Consider the following 26402-nt stretch of genomic DNA (forward strand, 5'->3'; position numbering starts at 1 on the left):
TTTTGTTGGTTTTTTTTGTTTGTTTGTTTTTGTTTGGTTGGTGTTTTTTTTACATTTTGGCTTCTCTGCAATGACCTGGGTGTGTGTTCTATAAACAAAAGCTCAGCCAAACTCTGACACATCCTTTCCCTCAATTCCACTTGGTGGCATTCTCTATCAGCAGGTATTTATGGTCTACACTTTTCACTGCTTTTTGGTGTACATACTGCACCAGAACTTTTAAGAAACAAGCCACAGAGCACAAGGTGAAATGAAGGTTTATTTGTTGAAAAATAAATATTAAAAAATTAACAATTTACCACTTGAGCCGAGTCTCCTGCATTAGATTAGTGCTTCCCACATACTCAACAACCCATATCCATGATGGCCATGCTGGGCTCCAACTTCTAAATCATCACGATTTCATCTCTTTCCCTCCCCTTTCTCTACTAGTTCAACACACAGGAGTAAATAAATACTACCTTTGGAGGATTAAAGTAGTGCAGGACTCTCATGGGCTGACCACTTAAATTTGAGAAATGCGAAGTGCAGTTTGTGGTCTGAACTCTCCTCCCATGGAATCCCACATGGAGAGGATGGATGAAAATCTATTAGAAGCTACTTTGGTGAACTCGGCTGAAGAGCTGACATGAGCTCAGTTGTTTTCAGTCTATCAGGACAACTTCTAAGCACCTTGCTTTAGCAGGGTATGTAGTAGGGTCTCCACTGTGCTGCTTTCAGAAGTGATACAGATGGGACTGTGCATTTGTGAGGCTTTCATTGAAAAAAAGCACAGTGTCAGTTCTTAGCCATAGTACTGGAAGCAGCCAGTACTCAACCTTTGTATTGGTAGAAAACAGGCACTTTTAAGTATCCATATGACACATGTGTACCAGGCATTCTCTAGGTACAGGAATCAGTAACAATCCTGAAACAGTTCCAGAATTTCAGCCTGCAAGAATTTAAATTATTTTTAAAGAAATGGCAGAAAATTGGGCAGTGTTAGGTTAGATTAGGTTAGGCTGTGCTGGTTAAAGCTGCTCCTAAGCTTCTCTTGATAGTTCTGGAGTAAGTTACAGTACAGCTCTTCAGTGTATGTTAGATCCCTCTTCCTTTTTTCCAGCTGCAGTTAGATCCTAGTAATTCAAGTCACAGCTTAGAATCATGGAATATGCTGAGTTGGAAGGGGCCCATCAGGATGAAAGTCCAACTCCTGGCCCTGTGCAGGACATCCCAAGAACCACACCATGTGCCTGAAAGCATTGTCCCTGTGAACAACAGGGACCATACATGATGAGAATTAACTTGCTAGACAATTGTACGTAGAAGCAGCTTCACAGAGCATCCTTCTAGGATACACAGGCTTTATCCAAGTCTTCAGTACTAGCTTCCTACATAATTTCAACTTTTTTATTTTTTAAAAGTAGCAGTAATACTTGTCTCATTTCAAAGTTCACATGTGCACCTGACTGAAAATAAAACCTCAGCTGTATCAGCCCTTTCATCAGAGGGATGCATCTGCATATGCACATTAATAGGATCTCAGTTACTCAGAGTCCCAGTCTTCCTGACTCGACTTCCTTTCCCCTGTAATCTTCAGCTCTCAAGACCATACCCCTGTGGATGACAGAAGCAAGCAGAGATTGCATTTGTTGATTCCACGCCTCCTCCTCATTCTTTCTTAAAAGTTGAAGTGAGAGATGATAAGGACTCAGTTAATTATTAGTTCTTCCTAGACTTTAGAACAAGCACAGAGCTCACCACTGCAGAGAACACCTTCATCAAAACCTGTTCTTATACATTTCAGAGAGAGATACTTGAAGGTAGTATTTATTTTTTCAGTTTACAGGTGATATGTCATTTACAAAAAAATTACAGACAATGCATCCTTTCAGTGCAGTTTCAAACTAGTTGAAGAACAGGCAAAAGTCTGTGAGGATTTGGAATGCTAGTAATTGACAGCACATGCTTTTTTCCCTTAAATGATTGGGTGGGGTAAGGAATGGGGTACAGATGGGGTGATGAGGAGAAAATGCCAATGTAAGTAAGGCCATGCGAATAAAAACTCCTCAGAGAACAGGACTCATCAGTCTGACATATTTTTGTTCTCAGGTAATTGACGCAGAGATTGGAAGTAGGAGGAGACATTTGACTCTTGTTATGTTTAGTGCCCTTAGAAGCTGCCAGTACCTTCCTATAGCTTCAATTCTACACCAGTGCTATGATTTCAGGTCACCTAATGAGCTACTAAAATAATAATTAAATCTTTGTGTCTACTCTCCACCATTTGAATACTCAACTGTAGTTGCTGGGAGAAAGGAAGGTCACGTTGAAAATGTAAGCTGCTGCTGTATGGTGGCACAACTACAGACCAAGACAGTTTGACTATAGCATCATTCATTTCTTTAGAAGGTTAAATACATTAGACAATTCACCACAACAAATCTATGATTTCAGGATGGAAAGAAGCCCAAACTAGTTGTGTGTCATAAATTAAGCTACATCATTTGCATGAGGTTTGTCCAGCCACATCAGTCCAGGGAAAGGGAAGATGGATTGACTGACCTCCACACCAGAAAGATCAACGCAAAGCAAGAGGGCCCTCTGTGAAGTTCCTAACAAGAGGAAAACTGTTTCAAAATTTGCCTATCTACTGTTTGCAGCACAATTGCTTCCTTCCTACAGTATTTGCCATCTTAGACAAGACAGGGTCTACAGAACAAGGATATGAGTGCAGATTCCAAATCCATTATTGGAATTTTGAGCCTATGCTTTGTTCCTTATCTCACTTAATCCTGCCAAGGGGCTCTTAGAGGGAGATCATAACCCAGCAGTCTCTAGCAACTGAAGAGAATGTAGGTAGTCTATCAGCTGCTACACATTTATGCAAAAGCTTCAGAGATTACAAAGACTATATGCAAGCATGACCTTACCTTTTGGAGCTTGACTCCCAGCAGCGCTTTCTGTTCTTGAAAGTCCCTCTGAACCCTCCAGAACAATTTCCCTTGACATTCAGTTAAGGACTCCTGCACAGGAATACATTCTTTCTTCCAGTAAAGTCTACGGTGAAGCAGTGTTACCTGACCTCCTTCCCCAACCAACCTTTTTCCTAGCTCTCCTATGCAGTACTCTAGGGCTTTCTGGGGTGAGAGTAAGGACTATCAAATTAATTCCCTAATAGCTGCCACAGGACTATTTCTAAGTAAGTTATGCAGAGGGTGGAAGGGGATTTAAGGGAAGATTGTGCATGCTTGCATATATTTACAGGGATCCTCTTCACATCTACTGACTTAAAAAAACCCTCTATTATTAAAGTTTGAAAATTAATTATTGCAAAATTAAAATCAACCCTCAAGGATTAACTGGATATAAAAAAGAAACCTATTTTACAGCACTGACTAGTATTACCTTTAAAATCAACAGGAAAAAACCCCACATGCTGTAATATTATTTGATAAAGCAAAAATCGCCCACAACATAATCACCCAAAATGAACCAGTGTGAAGTTTTTATTTGCATGGCCAAAATATGTTCCTTTGGTTCCCCTGCAACTTTATTTCCCTTAACACACTCTAAGGATTTTGCTGCAGAAGGAACACGATGCAGCACTGCATACTTCCTTGAACAACCACTCCCACAACACCTAAACATTTAACAGATGTAGCAAATGACAACACCACGAACGGGAAAAAACTAAGTTCCACCATTCAGCATGGTCTGCAACAGCGTCTTTAGGGCTGGCTGAAGTGGGCAACTTCACTTTGGAACGTCATTTCCTCCTTGTTTCTTTACAGTGTTGGTGGTTTCAATCCATACTTCTTTGCAACTTCTGTCTGGGCATAGGCAGCATCACAGAGTGAGTAGAGGTGGGCCATCTCCATTTCTGATTTGGCCAGGTTGATAGCTTTGTTGAACATTTCAATGGCTTTATCCAGATTACCTCTGAAATAAACAAAAATTTAACCCAGTTAAGACTGCTAAAGTAATCGTGTAATCTCTAAAACATCTTTTTTCTTTCAGGACTTTCCACCATTAATAACTTAAGAGAACTTCACGAACCACCACAAGAACTTGTGATGCTAAGTAAACTCAGAGTTGTTACCAAGCCTAAGCAATTAGGACAGCTGTTAAACAGCCTTTCTCTTGAGAGCTCCCATGGGTAGTGGTTCAGGATAAAACGTTCTCCAAGCCAAGTTCACTACAAAGATAATGCTGGGCAACTGAATGAAGTCTCATCTCCCCTGAAAGGACTTAGTATACAAAAGAGGAAAACTTGCACAGACAGAAGCACATCATTTAAATAGGAAATGCTTGCAAAATTTAGTATGGCAATAGTTTAATTGCCTGACCTTTAGAGGACTAGACATATTAAAAAGAGACTCAACTGTACTGTCAGCTATGCCCCAAACCTCTGCACAGCTGCCATACAATACAAACTGCCCTGTAGCAGTGCATTCCTCTTTCCCCCAATAACTGTGGAGTCCTGTTGGCTGCAGGAGAAAACAGCACATGACCCTCAGTACAGACAGTCCAATGTCCAAGGACAACATCAGATACACACAAAGCCAGGTAATGATTAAGGAGGTCACTTTAAATGCAGAGGGGATGTATTTAAGCATACACAGACTCATCTGCATATTGTCCATTAAGTATGAAATTGGTGATAAAAGTTGTCAGATCATAAATCACAATTATGCCACGGAGAATGGAGGGCTTTACCTGAGAGTTATGGAACAGAAATCAGGACTCTGGGTAAGAGCTGGCCATACAGGACACCAGGGACAAGTTCTCAAGACTTAGGATCCATGAGGAAATTTAAAGAACTACTGTAACTTCAGAAGTAACTAAGAACTCTTAACACTGCAATTCAGCATTACCTTTGCACTTCAATCGTTCCCATGGTCTCATATGCAAAATCACATTTGTTATCAATTTCAATCGCCTTGCTTATGAGTTCTAATCCTTTGTCTAAATCTTGCTTCCACTGGAGCTGAAGTAAACTACAAGAGAGAGAAAATTTCAAACAGGCTTCATATACTCCTCCCAAAACCTTCATCATGGTAAGCAAAACCATCCCAAATGTATAATGCATTTAATTTCTAATGCAGGTACACAGTAACTTAGTAACTTCATGACTTTTAAAAACACCTATATGAAAGCCACTTTCAGTAAATCACTTTACTGCTTTAATGACTCTAAAGAAAGGCAATTTTTTCCCAAGAGGACTTGTTACATGTTGTTTTATGAAAAAAAAAACTTCAACGCAAAGCTGAAACTAGTAGGGCTAAAGGAAAGGTCAGATATACTTCAAGCAGATACTCAGTTAGCAATGAACACTGATGAAACTTTACTGAAACCTATTTGCAGCTTAGTCAAGACAAAATATAGAAATACATTTAAGAGCACAAAGATGCTTTCACAAAGTTATTTTTCCTGGCTAAACTTCTAACCATAAACATTCAAATTCAGGTTGATTCATCTAAATATACCAACTCCTCTTGACCAAAAGGACTGCAAATTCAATACATACCCTTTATGAACATATGTAGTGGCATTGTCTGGTTCAAGGTCAATGCATTTATCATACATTTCATCAGCCTTGCCAAACTGCTGTTGATCAGTTAGTGCCTGAATCAAAAGAGAAACCTGTTTGTCAATAAGCAACCAAAGCGTGTACTCTGCACTTGGCTAATTCTAATTAAAACTGTATTGACAATGTGAGATTGGATGTAGTTCATTTATGGTAGAGCAAGCCAGGCACATCAGCTACCAGAGTCAAGTTTCAAAATTGAGGCTTTTTTGAAAGGTTCTGTGCTTTAAGTGCACAGATTACTGACCACACTGTCATCTGTAAAGGGAGATCCACAAGCAACATGCTGTGTGCTGTAAATAAAAACCATTCTAAAAGTCTGTACCTGCAAGCTTCAACTATTCCTTTTTCAGATATACTTCTTTCAGAAGGAAATGCATATATGTTGCCAACCTACTTAAAATCAGAATGTCTTATGCTTCCTACTAAAACCAGCTGTATGTTCTTAGAGAAGAAATTAGTCTCTGTTGCAAGTGTACTCTGAACAGCTGTTCTAAACCACTACATGCCACCAATAGCAGAACAAAAATGTCACCCTAGTTCCACACATCTGACTCTCAAATTAACCAGAGAATCCGTGACATTCATCAGCTGAGATGCCACATACATGCAGGAAGGGGGGAATCATGCAGGAATAACCTCTGTCTCCTAATAACTACTCTCAACTCCCATTACTTATATCCTGCTCCACCAATTCTCCCTGTACTTCCTCTGCCCCAGAGCAACCATAACCATAAATGCAAGTAGCTTATTCCGGGCAGCATTCTCTTATCTCAGAATTTAGTGTCAAAAATCTTCATCTGTTATTTGAAGAAATATATATCCAAGATAAAAAGTACAAAAGAGTGCAGCATTTTCTTAGAGAGAGAGAAAAACATACCTGAGCATAGAGTGCATAGCCCTCAGCACACTTTGGAAATTTTTTAATGACATCTTCAAAGCCTTTCATGGCTGCTTGCACAGTCAAAGCATTACTTCCTGTATAAGCCTGGCGATACTATTCCAAAGGAAAAAAAAAATTAAGAAAAATATTACACCATCACCAGACTAAAAGAAGGCTGATCAGGCCTCTACCCACCTCCCCAAGAGTTGCCTGCATTGTAATAATTCAAAGTTATTTTGCATAAGCTGAGAGAATTGGGATTATTCAGCCTGGAGAAGGGAAGGCTTTGGGTGATCTAACTGTGGCCTTCATATATCTGAAAGGAGCCATGAGAAAGATGCAGAGGGATTTTTTACAACAGCATGTAGTGACAGGACAAGGGGAATGGATTCAAACTAAAAGACAGTGGGTTTAGACTGGTATTAGGAAAAAATTCTTTATTGTAAAGGTGGTGAGACACTTGAACAGTGCCAAGGGAAGTTCTGGATGCCTTATCCATGGCAGTGTTCAAAATCACGTTGCATGGGACTCTGAGCAACCTGATCTAGTGGAAGGTGTCCCTGTTCATGACAGGGAGTTGGAACAACATGATCTTTGAGATCTCTTCCAACCCAGGCTATTGTATGATTTTGTGCTAAGTTCCAGAACATGACAATCCTGCACATTCTACCAAATCTGGTTTTGGGAACCTACCACATGTTCAAGTGCCTGGACTTGGAGAGGAAAATGGGTGACAGAAGAAGTCATGAGGCCTGATAATTGTGATAGCCTCCCTCTATTTCAAATGCTTAGAAATTCCAAACTTGGCATTCCTCTTTGTTCACACTATGCAAAGCTGTCCTGACAAGATTCTTGCACACTGAGTCATTGTACTAACTTGAAATAGTTTGTTTCCAATTTCTTGATGATGACCATTTTCTACAATAGTAAAGCTTTATTAAAATCAATTTTATGTGCTCCAATTAGAATCAAGGTTTTTGTTCCTCTCCCACAGAACAGGAAAAATGTTCTACTGTTTGTACAATGAGTGTTTCAGAAGGAAAGCAGCAAACCCATACTCCAACTGAAGAAACTGCTGCATTATTCCTTTACCTTATTATTAAAAGACAGAGATATATGTTGCCCTACTTTCCCATTAAATTGGAATAAACCAGAGAAACACAATGTTTTTCAGAACTCTTGAAAGCAAAAGCACCCAGACAAACCCCAGCACATTACCTACCAGAGCGAAACATTTCTGTGCTTGTGCCAAGGCAGAATTGGGTCGCAACCGGATACATTCATCAAAGTCTTCCACAGCCTCCTCAATTTGGTCAAGCAGAATTTTCAGCTAGACAGAATGAAAGAAAATCCTATTTCTCTATTTCATCTGTCACTTCACTATCACCTACATGATAATTCAATTAGCACCAGTTACTCATCTCTAGCTCAGCTGCAGAACTGTCTAGAAAGCTACAAAACCCATAACTAAAAATCACTGTCATAATGTATTATCAAAGCCACCAGTGAAATTCTGGCCACTTAAACAAGCAGGCAATGACTCTGTATAGGGATTGAGAATGCTTGCATTTTAGACTGTTGCCATCACTATGTCAGCATTATGACCAGTCTCCAAAATTATGCCAGATTTTCTCAAGTTGTTTTGCCTCTCTGTAGCCAGAATCTGTGGACTAATTGGATATTGAAATATTTCAGCTTTTCCAGCTTGTATTTCAACTTCTTTTGTTGGGTTGGGGGTCTTTTGGTTTTGTTTTGACTTTCTTACTCCTCCACAGGAGCACACTTCACTTCATCATTCTCTTACTTTACTGTGAAACTACTGTGAAACACAAATTTTCAATCTGTAGAAAACTTTCATTCCCTTCAGTCAATACACAGCACCATGTTAATTTCTGAGCACTGAAGAGATCTAACAAATTCATGGAGAAAAACCCTTGATCCATGGAAGTGTTCGTTACAAATATAACTTCCTTATAAATATGACTTGGCCTATTCTTGGCATGTTCTTGTGATCCTTTTTTATTTCCAGCACCATTCATCTTACAGATCTGTGGCAGCAGGTTTCTCTAGGGCTAGAAATCAGTCAAGAACACAGCAGCGTCAACAAGGCAGAGAGGGATGAGCTGAACAGATCCAAGCCCAGGGCTACAGGTGTTCCCAGGGACACATTTCCTCCACTGTAACAAAGCTTCCTGCTGTGTCAATGCTGCTCTGCCATCCAGGCCCCTTCACAGAACAGCTTTTATCTGCTGTAAGTGTACACAGGCTCCAACACTTGTAAGTCTCAGTTCATACTGATAGAGGGTTTTCCTATAGCTATAGAAATAAACTGCTTCTGCTTGACCTGAACCTCCAAAACAGACTCTGTGTTTATCCCACAAAATTCCCAACTAGGAGTTCATTTTTTCTGCCACAAACAGTATCAAGTGTCTCCAATGACACCATTTTTCCTTTTAGTATACACTGAAATAGCCAAGTGTTGGGATCAAATCTCTAAGGTTTCTTACTTGTCCTCGATGGTGGTAAACATCAGCATTCTGAGGATCAATGCCAGCAGCTGTGTTGAAGTCCTGAGTGGACATGGCAGGCTGCTGCTGCTGCATGTACATACTGCCCCGTTTGATCAGAGCGTTGGCTCGCAGCTGCAAAACACGGTCAGGGAAACATCAGCCACCCCAGTGTTTCTCCACATTTAAGGCTTCATTACAATCACAGTAAATTTTTCCTTTGACTAGTTTCTCCCATTGCCAGGTTTCAATTATTCTAAACAGAAATAAGTTTCATATTGACCCTAGATGAATGAGCTCCCTTACATAATTTCAAAAATGTCAGCCTACACTTCAATCTCAGTGGATTTCCAAGCCCCCCAACAGAATCCTTCTCAATTCCTATGCTTACAAATACAACAGTGTTTTTTGAAGTAGCTGAATATGCAAGTACAATTAAGGTTTTTCACTTTTTCAGAGTGGATAAGCCTCCAATTCATTCAACTTCCCTTGTTCTTTAGTTTGTACTATTTATTACAATAATAGTAATAATTACAATTATTACTATTAATTTTTAATAATTATTAATAATTACAATTAATAGTGCATCTTTTGCACTATTCAGTACAGCCCTCTCAAAAATGAACAAGCCCTTGAAAAAAACAATTTGTCAGTAATAAAAGACTAAATAAACCAGAATATCCCCATTAATACGTCTGAAAATTTGGACAAACAACTTCTTGAAGTATACTGCAAGTTTATCATCTAACTTCTCAATCCCAACTACAATCCAGCTGTGACAGAGTCTTACCTTCACATTTGCATCTTCCATGCTGATGACCTGATCTAGGTCTGGTTTGGCAGCACTTGCATTGCCAATAAGTAAGTAGAAAGTAGCTCGCAGAAGCAAAGCTTCTGCCATGTATTTTCCCTTTGCTTCAATTTCTTTTGTGCTTTCACTGATAATTTTGTCATAGTTCTCTTCTTCCATATATTGTTTTGCTCTCAAATAGCCAGAGCTGTAAATGATGTAAGAACAGTTGTATATATACATGCATTCACTGAACACTGCAATTTCCATTCAGATGTTTCATCAAATCATTACAAATACTAACTTGTGCTACACTTTTACAACACCAGCATAGTCCCATTGGAACATCCATTCCTGGATGGAGTCATCTTAGATGGAAAACAATTTACACAAAAACTGGCCAAATTACATTGGAAATAAAGAAGAAAAATGTTTTAAACACGTTGAATGTGAGCTTCATTTGTCCCTTGAGGGTTTTTTTTACATGAAAAACAGCAATAATCTCTGGTTTAAAACAAGAGGATGGAATTCATGGACAGGAAAGTGTAATATTAAACTTAGCAATGTGCAGCTTGTATGTGGAAGAAATTATTTAATAGTAAAAAATTGCAGCACTGCCTTGTTCTCAACTGTGTTCTGGATTCGGTGAATCTGCCTGCAGATCAGGACATTCTTTCTTACTTTAAAAAAATCATAATGCTGTTTGCAATGGTTTCCAAACTGACAGGACTGCTATCTTCCAAAAATAATCTGGAAAGGAGCATAGTAAATTAAAGAACCATTTATGTGGTGCTCAGGCTCCAATTAAAAAAATACAAAATAAAACCACAAAACCAAGTTTTTCTATGCCAGAACAAACTTTTCATTAATGGGCAATTTGATTCCAGAAAGATAAAATACCCTTTCAGCCTCAGTTGCTGTAAATGCATGTTTTCATTTAAAAATCCCCTTTTCCTAGCTCATCTTCTCCCTGCCAGTCCAAAGGCTAACTTGGTCTCTTCCTTGGAAATCCTTCTTCAGTGTAAACTATTCCTTTCCCCCAAAGCATCGTTCAGCCCTCTCCAGTTCTTCCATCTCCTATGATTTACTGTGATACTGTAGTAAATATTCAGCATATTTTCCCAGTCTCATTGTCCTTCCTCTGCTTAGTGCAAGTTTGGAACTAGCCAGTCAGCTTTCACTAAGCTTTCACTTGCAATACTGATATCATTTGTATCAAAGGAATCTCCATGCTAAGTACTACACAAACAGCAGCACGTTACACTGAGCAGAATGTTCAAATCACTGAAAATTTAACTCCAGTACCGAACAATTCCCAACTGTACTGTACACTCACTTTTCTTTTACTTCAGAAGCCTCTCCCTCCTTGTCCTTATCTTCATCTGATTTCTCACCCTTAAGCAAAGGTTGGGAAATTATATCATCTGTGAAAGAACTGAAGTAGGATTTAATGAATTGTGGTGAGGGCATCAGAGGCTCCCGATTCTGAAACAGAGAAATTCCAAGAGTAATTCCAAGTCATTAGGTGGTAAGATCAGATGGTAAAGATGGAAATGGACAGCAGACATGATTATTAAAAAGAAACTGATGGAAGAACCAATGTATGACTTTCACCATCCCATTTGATAGCCTGATGTTTTGGATTTGCCATTTTGATGTTTAGGGATACTTTAAGCTTCAGATCACAATGCAATACCCACCACTAGCGAAAACAAAGTGATGAGAATGTTGGGGAGGAGGGAGATTTTATCTTTCCACATATGTGGCTAGAAATAAGGACTCTTAGGATATCATAAGACATTGGGTAGATGTACTAAAGTGTGCACATAAACGGGGTGAAAAATGCAAGCTGGTGATTTAAGCAGGAGCCTAAATTTAAGCAGATTCTGAATGGCAGTTTTCTCTTTTCTCCAACTTGTCCAAGAGAAGCTGCTATCATTGTTACAATGGAGGGAGACTAATGAGGCAATACCCTAGTTCTGTGTGGAACTTGGCCCAGGTACCACACATTTTACTTCAAGTCCCAGAAGTAACACCTCTCAGGTAATGGATCTTTTCTACAGCCAAAAAAATATTTCTTGTTTAAAATAAACTGCACTCAAGAATTACGATTCAATCTCTCCTGTAAGAGAGACACTGAATGTATTCCTCCGAAGCACACCTATCTTCTGTCCACCCTACTCATATCACTGTATGTTCTTACCTCTACACTACACATTTACATTAATTTCTGTAGGAAAGAAATTCAGCATCTCAAAACCAACACGGGATTTCAGTACTTCAACCATCATCCAAAACACAAGCAAAAATGCTTTAATAATAACCAAGAAGGTGTTAATATCTGTCCCAACCTTTTTGTAAACCTACAGACGCTTAAAATCACTGCTTCTGGCTACTCCTTCTCTCTTCTGCAGTTTCCAACCATTCATGCACAGATGTCTGTTCCAACCCACCCAGTTCCCATGAAGCTGCAAGTTCAGAAAAGCCCTATGCAGGGCAGCACACCTACTTCGGGAGTCTCCTGAATGTCATAACAAATTTCATTATTAAAGGGGAACAACTGCTAGAAGTACATCTCTTTTCCCTGCTGAGGTTCCAAAAACTCTGGAGAGGTCCCAAAGGAAAATAACACTGGTACAATAGCAGCTTTGTAGAAACCAGTTTGTGTTGCTTCTTACACTTGAGCTGATAAAGACAGTGACTTGTTTACAACAACTGACAGCATGCCAACAACTGACTTTTCAACAGTTGGTTAGGTGAAATAACAATTAGTGAGCAATATCACAGGTCCTACCTTGTACTTCTCTTTGGCCTTTTCTTTCCCAAGGAGTTTAAGAACTTTATCAGCTAATAACATACTTTGCTGGTTTTGGAAGGCTTCTAAAATGCAGACTGCAGTGACATCTAGGAAACAACATACAAAAGTGAGATTAAAGGAATTCTGATAGTCACTGAAGTACACTGTAAAATGTGCCACTGAGTACAATGAGGCACTGCCAAACTAATACACATCCTGTTCTCAGGCAAAAGCCTCTGTTTCCACTTTGCTATATTTACTGTATTTTTCAAGACACAAATTTGTATCCAAAAATTATCTTCCTGGGATAAAAGGACTTCATGACAGTGAATGAAAAGAAATTACATTTATTTTTCTGTTTATGTTTTTATCTAGAGAAAAACACACTTAAATCCACATAATAATACCTCTATCACAGGCTTTCACCATTTTGAAACTTTGAGGAGAGTAATTATGTTCATACAACAGTCACATCGAAAGTGCTAACACAGCTTCTCTTCTGCGACTGGTCTTTATTTTCTACTTCTAAAATTCACATTCAGTCCCATCACATCTCACTTACTCCTCAGTTTAAGAAATCCACCTGAATTCTATCTCAAATTTTTCTGTTCACCTCCATGACTTTGGAGGGGAGCAAGGAGAAATACTTTGCTGGCCTATTTAAAGTGCCAGCCCCTATCACATGGCTCTCATTCACACAGAGAAAGAAACCTCTGCAAATGTTAACCCACAGCTGCCCGAGTGAAGCTTCCCAGTGTGAAATGCATTCTTACCACACAGTTTCTCTGGATCCTCCACTTAATGCAATGCTACCATGGGTTTTCCCTGTTTTGTTTTCATTTCAACATTAGTGAAGATGAACAGAGCCTGGACTTGAAATTCAAGTGTATTGTCTGAATATGCTTGTAAAGTAAATAAATGTCTTGCCCTGGAGTTTTAGTATATTTCTCTAATTCTATACTGCTAGAGGGACTATTAAATCATCACTTATACAGAAACTCCCTGCACCTCTGGCATGGTCAGGCAGCACATCAGAGTCCCTGGGAAAATATGGTACCCTCAGAAAGAACATATTATACAAACCCAGCAGACATGCTCTGCCCAAAGACTGCTGCACTCCAGGCTTGGCTGCAGCAGCAACATCTTCCCAAATTGTACTGCCAGGGATCACAGCAGGAGATTTCTGCTGGTAGTGGCAGGGGTTTTGAAGTTTGTTTGGTTTTTCTCTCCTCCACTACATGGGCATACCCTTCCTAGAATTTTACTGGCCATATGTGGTTGGTAGGTAAAAGCAGCAGGATTACAAAAAACCAGTGTAGTTAAAAAAAAAAATAAAAAAAAGCAAGAAAGAGTCAGATCTGAAGAAATTTCAAGTAAAAAAATAAATAAAAATCAAGGCTGAAAATAATTGTCACTAGCATTACTACTACTACTACTAACACTAAAAAGAAGTTATATTTAAAACAGTCCTACTGTCACAGGAACACTTGATCTTTCTTGGGGCTTTTATCACCTGGCAGCTACATAAGGTTTAGATTTTATTACAGCACTCTGGAAGTGCAGCTGGTACACAGTAGTTGCAAAGAAGTGAACTAATGAACAAAGCTGTTCTTTTCTAGTCACTATGGTCTTAAAGGACATAAAGGCATTCTGCCAGGAGATAAACAGATAGATAAAATTTCCACATCTAATTTACCTTCAAATTTGGCAGACCTAATTCTTAGCTGTTACACATAATGAAATTAATTTAACAGTAAGATTTGTCTGCCAAAGTATTGCCTTATTTTCTGTTGTTCTTTGATAATGAGCACAGCTGAAAATTTCATTTGTCTTTTAACCTAGTACCAGCAGGAATTATTTAACTTGATGAAATCCATATGGGTAATTTCAAGCAGTGTACTGTAGCTCAAAAGTGCCATGAGACAACACATCTGACCCATAGTTCTTAATTTCCATGGCTTCCCAGTGACATCTTCCTGACAGTTCAAGATGTATTCTGTTTAGGAATAGCACTGGAAGGACATTTGACAGTAATTTCTTCTGAATACAAAGTATTAATATTAAAAAAAAAAATCAATCTGTTCTGGTTTTCATAAGCTTTACACCAGAAAAAAAAAAATGCTGCTGAAGCTGTTTTCCCTCTAATAACTGTCCAATGCATTTAAATTACTGCAATAGTTTTATTTCTGACCATGTATCTCAACCTGCAAAAACACCCTCATTTCTGTAGTAGTATAATTTCTCTAAAACAAACAGAGAAGAAGAAGGTCTCTTTACTGCATGGAAATAGAACAACTGTTGTCCTGGTTATCCACTCATCATGTTAGATGAATTCTACTCTAAAGTTAAAGAGTTTCCTGGAAAAAGAATACCTTGAGTTGCTACAGTAGCATCAGTTTCTCAGCAGTCATTTCAGATGTGAGTAGATGAGACCTTGAGAAATGTGAAAAGGTTTCTTCTGACAGAAGAAGAATATGTATTTGCAGAAGCTATGATTGGTTTTAAATACATAATTCTGTATTACTGTAGCTACAGAAGTAAAAACAAAGTATTCCCAGAAGCTGCCATCTCCAAAGCTCTCCAAAGCAGCAGAGCTAATTCCACTTTTAAGTATACACAGCATGAGCCACTCACCTTCTAAACATTCCTTCTTATTGTCTAGCTTCTCATGGGCCTTTGCACGTCTGAAGAGAGCTTTGACATATTTAGGGTTAAGCTCAACAGCCTTTGTACAATCTTGTGCCACTTCTGTCCATTTTTGCTGTGGGCAGAAAAACAACACAATGAGAGGGGCCCCACTCAGCTCCCTGTGTTGTCTTCCCACAGCCAGCTCCAGGGTCACACATACACAGTGTGTGGCTCCCGGGGCTCTGCTTCTCCCTGCTTGCCTCTGCTTCTGCAAGTGCCTCAGGGAGAAACTGCCTGGGCACCACTGCAAACCACCTGCACCAGAATAGCCACACAACACAGAATTCCTACAAAATATTACACCAGACAGTGTACAAATCCCATGGAAGAACATAATGAGTTGATGCAAAGATGCTTGCAGGAGGTAACATTGGGACTGAAAGACTGGTGTAAAACAACTAGAAGAAAAAAAGATGGAAATATAATGGAAGCAAAAAAGTTTACCAAAGTGATAAAATCTTTTTGGTTCTTTTCAAGTTATTTCAATTTATCAAAACAGACTTTTCTAATGGAGGGACCACATACATTTGGGATTCATTATGGCATGAATTTGTGTTAGTCAAGAACTAAATCTAACACCAGATGTAAGTACAGTCTCTCACTTGATACTTCAGACTGTACAAAGCCAACTTTTCCACTCCTTTATACAGCTCACCAACTCGACCTCATAAACAAATCCATCATACCATAATAAGCAACACTGGCTGACTTCTAAAATAACACCAAGTATACTCAGCTGTCGAGTAAATGTTACTACTCCATGTGCAAAATTTAGGTCTTGGCCTTTACCAGGATTTCAATGATTTTGTTGTTTAAATTTTGAAGTAGCACCCTTCCAAAATATTTGGCCTTTCACCTTTGTTTCATGATTAAATAGTCAAGTAGAGAGAAATAAAATCAACTCATATACAAGAAAATTGTTCCAGAGAATAAGAAATTAAAACTTTGTCTTGGAAGAACAGGATGCATGTGAATTACGTAAGATAGACTGAGTGTTGTTAAGAGAAAATAATTTTATTTATATGTAGTAAAGTGTAGTGAGCTGAAAAAAGCTGCAACAGCATCTTCTTGTGAAAGCAGCAGATGTTATCACTTAGGACCTTTCAGTGGATGAAAGTCACAAAATACAAAACTGATAGTGATACTTTTTACAATAAACACATAATTATCTTTAATTTCTTACCAGTTGTTCATAGGCAGCAGCTCTGTTTTGATAGAAGGTAGAAAGATCAAGGTTTTTCTCAGGAGGACATAGGCTGATAGCCTCAGTATAACACTGAATAGCTAGCTCATATTTTCCTGCTTTAAAGTATTTGTTTCCTTTGTTCTTGGCTGCTTGGGCTCTACCAAGAGGACTCTGAAAAAGAAAGTGAGAGGTCAGCTCAAATTAAAAAGGCATCACAGCACACAAGCTATGCACTTTAGGGTTCATCTTCAAAGATACAAAAATGGACCTGAGTTGTGAACTGTAGCCCAGACTTCTGAAAAAAACTCAATGATTTCAATTCCTGGAAACACACAAGCATTTTCTTTTGCAAGTGTATCAGATAGGAGACAACCTTTTCACAAGATTCACTACAATGGTAATAAACAATGCAGTGATTTCTGTTTGCAAGGCTAAACAGATTGTAATCTTTTACGTGGCTGGTGATCAGAAGAACCAATGAGGTAAGTTGTTTCTCCAAAGGCTAAATGTGAAAAGACAACAAAGCCCTCAAGCAATTCAAACACAAGAGTTTCCTTCTGAAATACATACAGTCTGTAAGACCAGAGGTGATTCATCAGACTATGAATTAAATATGGAAAACACTTTGTGGAAAGACCTACTGAGCAAGACAAATAAAACCTGTGAGGAAAACAAAGCTGGTTTGTCTTTCATACACCGGGCAAATCAACTTTATAGCCGACTCCTCTACAGCTTCACATACTCTGCTTCACACAGTGACAAGTACTGGACCATCACCATCACTACCAGGGGATAGAAAACTGCTGACTGGCCTGAGATCCTGCTAAATGCATCTTTATGTTCCTCTGCACCACATGTCAATGACCTGTATTTCTGCAGAAACTAACACTGAAACTATCTGAAACCCTGGATTTACAAATCAGTTATCAAATCCTGTGGTTTGTAAGGAATCAGACATAAAAATGCTCTCTCTACCAAAGGGGTATGACCCACATTCAAATAAGAGCTGCAATAGATTCTAACATTGATTTTCTGGATTTCTGCTTCTCTGTCACAACCTTGCTTCATGGACAACATTTTGGGGCAGTTCTGCCAGACCAAAATGAACAGAAGTATGAGCACACACGTCATTCTACCAACCTTTCTGAGAAGTGAAAGGCTACAGACTGGGGGCAGGAGTGCCTTTAACAACAGCTGCAGGATTCACTACATATCACCTGCATTTCAGATCATTGAGGATTTGCTGGGAATTGTCCCTGCTGCTCTTTGAATATACTACTGCTTCCTCTACCCACTTATCCACTGCCAGGGCCAAAGTGAACAGATACAGACAACCAGACAGCTGTAATACAAATTTGAAAGCAACTTAGCATTTCAATTGCCCATTCCCCTCAATGTCTGCTCTTTTCATTCCAACCTGATCACTTTTTGCATCAAAGTGATTTACTTTAAAACTGAAAACTCGAGGGGAAGCCAGGACTTGCTCTACAACTTGTCTTTCAAGGCCTATATCCCTATCCTGGAAGAATAGAATCAGATAATGTGTACTAGCCTCAGTTCCTACATAAAAGTAGGCATCCAAATAGAACAGAAGTATCTTAGAGGCATTCTCCTAAGGAGAGACTTACAAGTGGAACCATATAAGGGAGAGAATTTCTTAAATATCCCTACTGCCAGGAAAGCTCTTCTCTCACAAGTCATTAATCCACTGGGCTCACAGGAAATCAATCTGTACCATCTTTATTGTTCACAGGACAAGGCAATCTGCAAGGCTTTCACATTTTTCTATTGTAAAGCTTCAAATTTACTTTGATAAAAGATGATTAATTTCACCCCATATACAGGGTGTAGCTCTATGGAACTCTAAGCAAAAAATAGCAACTATTTTTACTGAGAAACAAGTAACTCTGTATCTGATAAGTTGTTTCTTTAAAACTTAAGCACAGTCTCAAAAAATTACATTTATTTGGAATCTATCCTAAATTTATCCCCAAATGTAACAACGCTTTTCTTTTAACAAAAGTTAGGGCTATCCATATGCTGCAAACTTAAATGCCTGCAAGTCAACTTGAATTTTCCCTTGTCCATTTCTAGAGCAAACCACATTAAAAATGCAAAATTCAGTACTCTTGCTATTAACTTGGGTAGAAAAACACATGTTGTTACATTCATACATGTGTTCCCAGTGTGAAAATGATTTAAGACTGCAGATTTAAGCCTAACTGCAGCTAGGTTACTATGCTATGATCACTACCAATTGCTTCACCCCAGGATCTCCTATCCCAGCATGTGCCCCAGGCTGAGCAGTCCGTGGGCTCCATCCTCTGAGAGCCCTGCCCCACAGCCCTGGAGTAAAGACACAAGCTATGGATGAGGACTGCTGGATAACACCCAAGTGCAAAGGCTGCTAAGGTGTCAGGTGTGGGAACTGTATGTAGGCTGGGTCGTCACTGGTGCTCTGCTGGCTTTTGGGAAGCATCAAGCCTTCAGACAATCCTACAAAGTACACACAACAGTGATCAAAAACTTCAGAGACTACAGACAAGAAGCCGAAGTCATTAAAATCAGTAACTCTGTAATGTTGAATAAACTTTTAGTAACAGTTGCAGGGTCGAAGACCACACAACCAATCATACAGAGATGAATCATGGAAAGTTTGAGGAGTCCATGGTTACCCCCTGCTGCACCCATTGCAAGAGGCAAGAAATGTGGGGGTAAGGAGTCAGAACTTAGAGCATAACATGCTCTTATGCAATAAAGTCAGCACTAACGCCCAAGGCAAGGAAGAAATCAACTTGTTTATGCTGTCTTAAACTAGACTGTTTCCTCTGACATGTTTTATCTCTGCACCCTTACTCGAAGTACTCTGCTGTAGCCCTCAGTATGCACCCAAAATACCACCAAATTCAATACATGTTTTTGCTTGGTTTGGTAGGGGTGTTTTGTTGTTGTTGGTTTGGAGGTTTTTGGTAGCTATTTAAAAAAAAAAAGATATTAAAGAAGTCACATCACATTATATGCTGCAATACCTTTTTGTGATAGCTCAAGTAAGAATATGAAAATCAATTCTTCATGTAACATCAGTTTTTGAAGGGGTGTAAAGCCCTAAATTTAAGCCTTACAAAATCTTTAAGCATATTTTTAAAAATACATTCTCAATTGCTACACTGGACATACAAAAGATGCATACATAAGAAACTGATTATGCAAACAAACTTCATGTACCTCATGCACAAGTAATCAAAAGCCTCATTCTTCCATTTTCTTACCAAAGTAATAATTCTAGAAATTATTTTCCAATTTCACTGCTTCTCCTCACCTGACCCACTGCCATCCTATGTGGCATTTTTATCCTCGAGGTGAAGGTCCATATAGAGCAAGAAAAACTGTCCAGTTTGTCATCTTCTGGCCAAAAAAACTGTGCAACAACCAAACCAGCTCAATAAAATGAATGTAAGTTTGTAACAGCTCAACAAAACAAATAACTCAGAAGTTATTTGTAGCTACAAAAAATAACATCTCAGTACTTAGGACTGCTTTCAGCAACTGTTTGTTAACACATCTTTGAACAGAGCTTAAGCCAAAGGGCATCTGTGAAACTGAGTTATCAGTTATCCAGGTACCTGAACGTGAAGATTGGTAACTCACTAAAGAATAGACAACATTTACAAAATTGTCTTGACTTCTACTTTAGCCTCAGCAAATGTGCCTTCCTCACAAAATGTTCAGAAACTGCAAGCAAACAGCAACTTAACAGCAACAGACTGCCAGCTGCAAGAATAATAATGCTTAGTAACTCCCAGCAATGGCAATATGGTTAAACTCACAGTTCAGAATCTTATACATTTGAGGGACACAGTTATTCAAAGCAGAACAAGAAATTTCCTGCCAGCCAATGATGACAGTGATTCACAATAGAAGCACGAGCAGAGAGTTTCAGCATTTTCTTTTGGTTGAAAAGGATTTCCATGAGCCCTTGTCTGACAGATAACATGGGGGGTGACTACTGTTTCAGCCATCCTAATTCAACCTGCAGAAAAATAAAGCCTTGGTCCTCTTTTTCATCCTTTCCAAGTGAGAGAACCCTCTTAACGAGAAGAGGTACCAGGAAAAAAAAATCCTGTTCTTTTCTGAATACCTATCTTTCCACTATTTTTTTTTTTTTTAATAAGGTTCATCTCATGTCTTTTTTCAAACAAAGGCATTAATTGAATGTAAATGGTTTTAAAAGTCTCTTTAGCACTAAAACCACTATGAGAAAAATTATGTTTACATGAGCTTTAGAAGTAAATTAAAAGCATAAGCAAGGATATATTATACTCAGAAAAAACAAAACTAAGTTTACAGGACAAATTCACAATGTTCTCAGTCAGTCACCTTCCTGGTAAATGAATTTGCCATCCACACCTTCCAGGAACAAGCCAAGAATCTAACAATTGTTTTACTGGTATTGTACATATATTTAGGAGTTTTCTACACCTGTCCACTCCTGTTAGCACAAAACAGAAGGCTTACAGTATGTTGATAGTGAGATTTATTAAGCAACAGGTGCACAGTAAAACAGAAATTACTTTTTAGTTACTTTGCTTAGATCAGTTTAGAGTAAGTACCAACGTGAGTGTATCTAGACTAAGGGGCTGAATTAGTTCATATCCTGATCCAATGTCATGGCAGTGAGAGGCAGCGTTCAGCAATTGCTACTAGAACAGATTCTGGAAAGAAGCCACACTAGTTGGCTGCAGATCCTGACATGTGGCACTACAAAGGCCGAGAAGTTTGTCACGTTCACCCATCACTGTACTTAAGGACTGTACCCAGCTCACAGGAAAGTGTGTGGAGACAGGGAACTGCTGTGGATCCCGATGGCTTTGTCTGCAATACACGAGGCCACCCAGCTGACCTCCTCTCACACCAAACACAGGGGTACCTGTGAACTTGCTGAAAGAGTTAAGGGGTCAGTTCTGGACTATCACACAGCTGCAAAAGGAATTGATTCCAACTTCAGAGGAAAAAAATACTGAAGCAATCAAGACATTTCCTCACTGACCAACCTGTGCTCACTCCTGTAAGACAAGGAGAGTATAAAACCTGCTAAGAATTTATCGTGGAATAAGAATTAAAAAAAATTAAACAATTGGGCACCAAATAAAACAATATATGCAAAGCACTCCGTGTTTTAGTTATTCAGTACTCCCCACAAACCAGGAGAGCACTTAAAAAGCAGCTACTACTGAGTGACTCAAACACATTCCATCTAAATTATGAGAAACAATGACAACTGTCATTAACAGATGCAATTTGGCTTTACAACCTTTGAGCCATCCATAGATGCAGTTTTATCGTCACCACTTAACTGGTCCAATAATACCAGTTTACTGTACTGTTAAGGAGCTGTGCTTACAGGAGAAGGAATCTCAAAAGTAGTTCATCTTTCCCAATATAGCACCTGTGCTAAGGGCTTCTGCCAACACAATGTCAGTCACAGATCACACACTTGGCCAGTGCATTGATCCTCTGGTGCAGACACAGCCTGGGAAAAAAAATGTGAGGCCTGTGCAGCAGGTAAAAGAAAAGCTTGAACTGCATGCAAAATAGTAGCAAGTCTGAATAAAGAACAGGGAAGATACTGGACTTTACATATTTTTATAGAACAAAGAAAAAAATTTAAGGTTGTGTCTTCAGAAACAGTGACCAGGAAATCAAATGGATAAAGGGGCTGTTTTAATGAAAAGCACAAAAAAGTGTAAGTCCTAAGTTACATTTATGAGTAAAAAAAAGATATTTAGCTGACACAGCTGTTGGTAGCAGATTCATTACTGACCTATGTGTATTCCAAAGGATTTTCCTCTTGTATTTCAACTGTGAAATTACTGGCTCTTATTCACTGTACAGACTCGTATGTGAAATCTGAGTTTTAAAAAATACCCCATCACATTAGAAAGGCAGATTAATACAATACAGGCAGTCTTACAAGTGAAGCATCTGCAGTGGTTGTATTTTTAATCATGGGTCTTATCACTAATATCTATAACTAATAAAATATGAGAGGATACATGAAATCTACATGGCATCATTGCTTTGGATTGAGTAACAGGAAGACAATCCTGCACACACACACAAAGCAGTAATGGATATTTGCAGACACATTTATTTTTCTGATGCAGCCATATTTTGACCAGCTAGACAATTATCTCATGTAATCAATCAAATCTGATAACTTTTGCAGCTTTCCTAAGCAGTATCTCTCATTTCTTTACAGTGTAAGCAGTGATACTCTTCAAGAAACTTTGCATCAGGTCATACCTCTCAACTGACTCTTAAATGCACAGAGCCTTCTGGTAGTTCAATTTGTGGAGCAACACAGTCTTTTAAATCAAATGCTATGTAAGTATCTTAAATGTTTTAAGTGCTTCCTTCCTACAACTGCAGAATGACTACAAACCCCTGGATATTGCTGGAATTCAGAAACACAATCAAGACACCCAGAGTGAACGCACTAACAGGGAAGTCACTGCAGCAAGACAAAGGTCATGAACAGCCTGCAAAACAGAGCTCAAACGCAGCAAGTGCACTCCCATAAATACGCCAGATGCTGCTTGCAGCCACGAGCCAAAGCTACCACAGTAAACAGTCTGAATTTGTCCTCTGTACACAACTTGGTCAGTACTGTTTGGTGCCCAGGAAGGAACAAATTACTGCATTCAAGTAACTGCCTCGAGGTCCAGCATAGGTTTCACAACTTACTGTGCTTTCAGGAATGCCGAGAGCAGCTATGATTCACTAGCTGGGGAAGTTGCCACCTTCCTCACCACTCCCATTCGTGGCTGTCACTGCCCCCCCAAGCGCGTCAATCTTCATCACTCAAACCACCAAGGTTAAAACTGACTTTTGCCAGCATCTGAGAGGTGATTTTTTTTCTCTCCTGATCGTTTCAGATGGGAAGCTTAAACTGTCTGACAGTTCAAAAAATTTTGGGTGATACATAAGAACAGGAGAAGAAAATGCAATATGGGATATTCTCTCAAATCAATTTGTCAAATCCATTACTTTAAGCATGCTTGTCAACTGCAACCACACCTCAGTAATGCTGCCTGACTGGCAAGGTACATCTGGGACTGCAGATGTGCAGAAAGTGCATCTTAGAGACATTTTTTCAAATACAGATATACAAGAGATCCATGGATCCGACCTGGTCTCCAATCTAACATATGTCCTTGAGTTTTTGCACAGATCATTTTATCAGAAAGTTCTCAGAACATTAATTTACAATAGGATAAATGTATGTTTTGAGGGAAGCCTACTCAGGCAAATTCTACACTTTAAAGTCTCTGCTGCACAAACTGTGTGGCTTCTATATTTTCATGGAACATACTCCACCTTAAAATGATCTTGTGTTTTCTTTCCACTCTGCTGTATCCACACAACAGATCACAGACTTCCTTTTCAAAATAGTTTTCCTGGAGGTAACTTACAGCTATTCTAGACCTCAGAGGCAGAGGTACGTTCCCCCCCTCAGCAGCACAGATCCATGCTCAGACACTTGATGAGAAGATGCATCTGGCAATGCCTGATCTTGGAACAAACTACTCCCAACCCTGTGTGGCAAGGGCAGAACTGCAGCCATGAATGTACGGCTAAGAGCTCAGTGGGTCACATAGGCAGACCACAGAGAGACGTGGAGTGCCAGGAGCATGTCCAGCCAAGGCTGACAAATGTGATTTAAGGGACTGGAGCATCTCTCATAGGAGCAAAACCGAAAGGAGAATGGCCTGGTCAGCCTTAAGAAGAGATGTCTGTGAGGGGACCTCATCAATATCTATCACCACCTGGAGGAAATGTGTCAGGAGGCTGGGTGCAGGCTCTGCTCGGTGGTGCTAAGCAAGGGGACAAGAGGCAATGGGCAGAAACGGATGTACAAAAGTTCCACTAAACATGAGGAAGAACTTCCTTAATGTGCAGTGACCGAGAACTGGAACAGGTTGTTCAGAGAGGGTGTGGAGTCTCCCTCACTGGAAATATTCCAGACCGCCCGGACACAATTTTGTGCAATGTGCTCTGGGATGATCCTGCTCGACTCCGGAGCCTGGAGCAGATGACCCACTGTGGGCCCTTCCGACCTGCCGGGAGTGTCACGCAGAGCACGACCAGAATGTCACCCGAGCTCCATCGCATCACACGGCTTCTCCTCGGTGGGACTGGCACCCCGACAGCCGCTTTCCGGGCCGGGACAGCGGCCTGTCGGGCCCTGCCGCCCGCAGATCGCAGCCCGGGCATCCCCACGCTGCTCCGGGCGGCCCGGCCAGCAGCGGGACCCCGGCTCCCCACGCGGCCAGCCCGGCCCCTGCCGCCGCTGCGGGCGGCGCCGCTCCCCGCTCACCATCTCCTCGTGTCCGGGCCCGTCGGGCTGCCCGGAGCCGCCTTCGCCGCCGGGCCCGGGGCTCGCTCGCCCCTCAGGGGTCTTCCGCTCGCTCGCGCCCTTCCCGCGCTGCGCCGCCCGCCGCCCCCACAGGTAGATCGCGCCGGCGCCCAGCAGGACGGGCGCGCCTAGCACCAGCGCCAGCTGCCAGCGGGACAGCCCGGCGGCGCCGCCGCCGCCCGGCGCCTCCACGGGCTTCGAGGCGGCCATGACGCCCGGGAGGAGGAGGAGGCGGAGGAGGAGGAGGAGGGAGGGTCAGCGGACACGCGGGGCGCGCCGGGAGGGCGAGGGAGCGCCGCCGCTTCCGCCCGCCCGCAGCGCCCCCTGCCGGCGCGGAGGGACACCCGCAGCCGCCGTGAGGGAGCCCGGGCCGGGCCGGACTCGGGGCCGGGCACGGGGGAGCTCCCAGGGAAACTACGCTAGAGTGACCTCGGGGCCGGGGTGATGCGTGCGGAAGGAGTTCTGAGCCGCTTACACGAGATGTGCGCTCCACATCTGGAGTGCCGTGTCCGGTTCTGGGCTCCTCAGTACCAGAGCAGTGCTGCTCCTGGAGCGGGTGCAGGAGAGGGCAGCGAAGGTGGCTAAGGGACTCTTAAGAGGAAAGGCTGAGAGAGCTGGGCCTGTTCAGCCTTGAGAAGAGATGACTGAGCGGGACCTCATCAATGTCTATAAGTACCCAAGGAGGGGATTCCAAGAGTATGGGTCCAGTGGTAGGTGGGAAGCCATGGGACAAGAGACAATGGATAGAAACTGATGCAGAGGAAGTTCCACCAGAATACGGGGAAGAATTTCTTTAGTGTGCAGATGGCTGACCACTGGAACAAGTTGTAATATATGTTTGCATAATTCGTGTTTTATTGTATATATAAGCAGAAAAAAATAAAAAGTGTTACAAATATCAAACACACTTGCGCAGTAAGGAATTGCAACAGGACAGCCAGGAGCCGGAGGAGAAGGGTAATTTGCAAAAGAACAGGATGGCACCAAGGAGAACAAGGCCCACCCAAGCAAGGACTTGGTCATTTACACCTGATACCGACCTGATCTGATCCTCCGAACCATGCATCTCAATACTCAGTTCCCATAAAAACCACTCAAACCTTTCCTCCCTTCTAGGAAACTTAGGTAACAAACCAACAGAAAATATGAATGTGCAATGAACTCTGGAAGAAAGAAAAAACTAAGACTGCACAACTGCAGGCTGTAAAAACTGTGTAAAAACTCATCTCTCCAAAGGTGGTGAACTTGGGGGAATCAGTGCGATAAAGGCTGATTCAGAGTTCACCCAGCGCCGATCCTGGGCTCGACGCTAACTGTGATTATGGTTATTTCCATAACTCAATTTTGAAAATTTTTCAATAAAATTATTATTGATGAATTTGACTGATTTTATTCATAAGAAGGTTGTCATGGAGTTGCCCTCACTGGAGATATTCCAGACCTGTCTAGACACAATCCTGTGCCATGTGCTCTGGGATGACCCTGCTTGAGCAGAGAGGTTGGACCAGATGATCCATTGTAACCCCTTCCAACCTTTCCTGGTTGATTCTCTGTGAAGTTTCAGCC

At 40.7% G+C, this 26402-nt stretch overlaps 1 protein-coding gene across 1 annotated transcript; it reads right to left on the reverse strand.

Annotated features, from left to right (window-relative positions):
• Window positions 1-241: 241 nt before the first annotated feature.
• Window positions 242-25083, reverse strand: TOMM70 (translocase of outer mitochondrial membrane 70). The gene is made up of 12 exons (XM_015623967.2): window positions 24798-25083; window positions 16418-16591; window positions 15181-15307; window positions 12544-12653; window positions 11086-11234; window positions 9750-9957; window positions 8960-9094; window positions 7675-7782; window positions 6450-6566; window positions 5510-5607; window positions 4857-4979; window positions 242-3921 (listed from the first exon to the last, which is right to left on the reverse strand). Exons 1-12 carry the CDS (start codon window positions 25044-25046, stop codon window positions 3768-3770), a joined length of 1752 nt encoding a protein of 583 aa, XP_015479453.1. The 5' UTR covers window positions 25047-25083; the 3' UTR covers window positions 242-3767.
• Window positions 25084-26402: the final 1319 nt, after the last annotated feature.

This window comes from Parus major, chromosome 1, assembly GCF_001522545.3.
Source record: "Parus major isolate Abel chromosome 1, Parus_major1.1, whole genome shotgun sequence".
In the NCBI taxonomy this organism is placed as follows: Eukaryota; Metazoa; Chordata; class Aves; order Passeriformes; family Paridae; genus Parus; species Parus major.

Bases quoted from the DNA above. Each gene is read 5' to 3' on its own strand.
- TOMM70 (XM_015623967.2), bottom strand. From the start codon at position 25,046: ATGGCCGCCTCGAAGCCCGTGGAGGCGCCGGGCGGCGGCGGCGCCGCC. The intron at 7,783-8,959 runs GTAAGAAACCTT...CATTCTGTCTAG, and splicing joins TTTACCACCATCGAGGACAA to CTGAAAATTCTGCTTGACCA. The intron at 5,608-6,449 runs GTATGTTTTTCT...CTTTTGATTCAG, and splicing joins GCTATGCACTCTATGCTCAG to GCACTAACTGATCAACAGCA.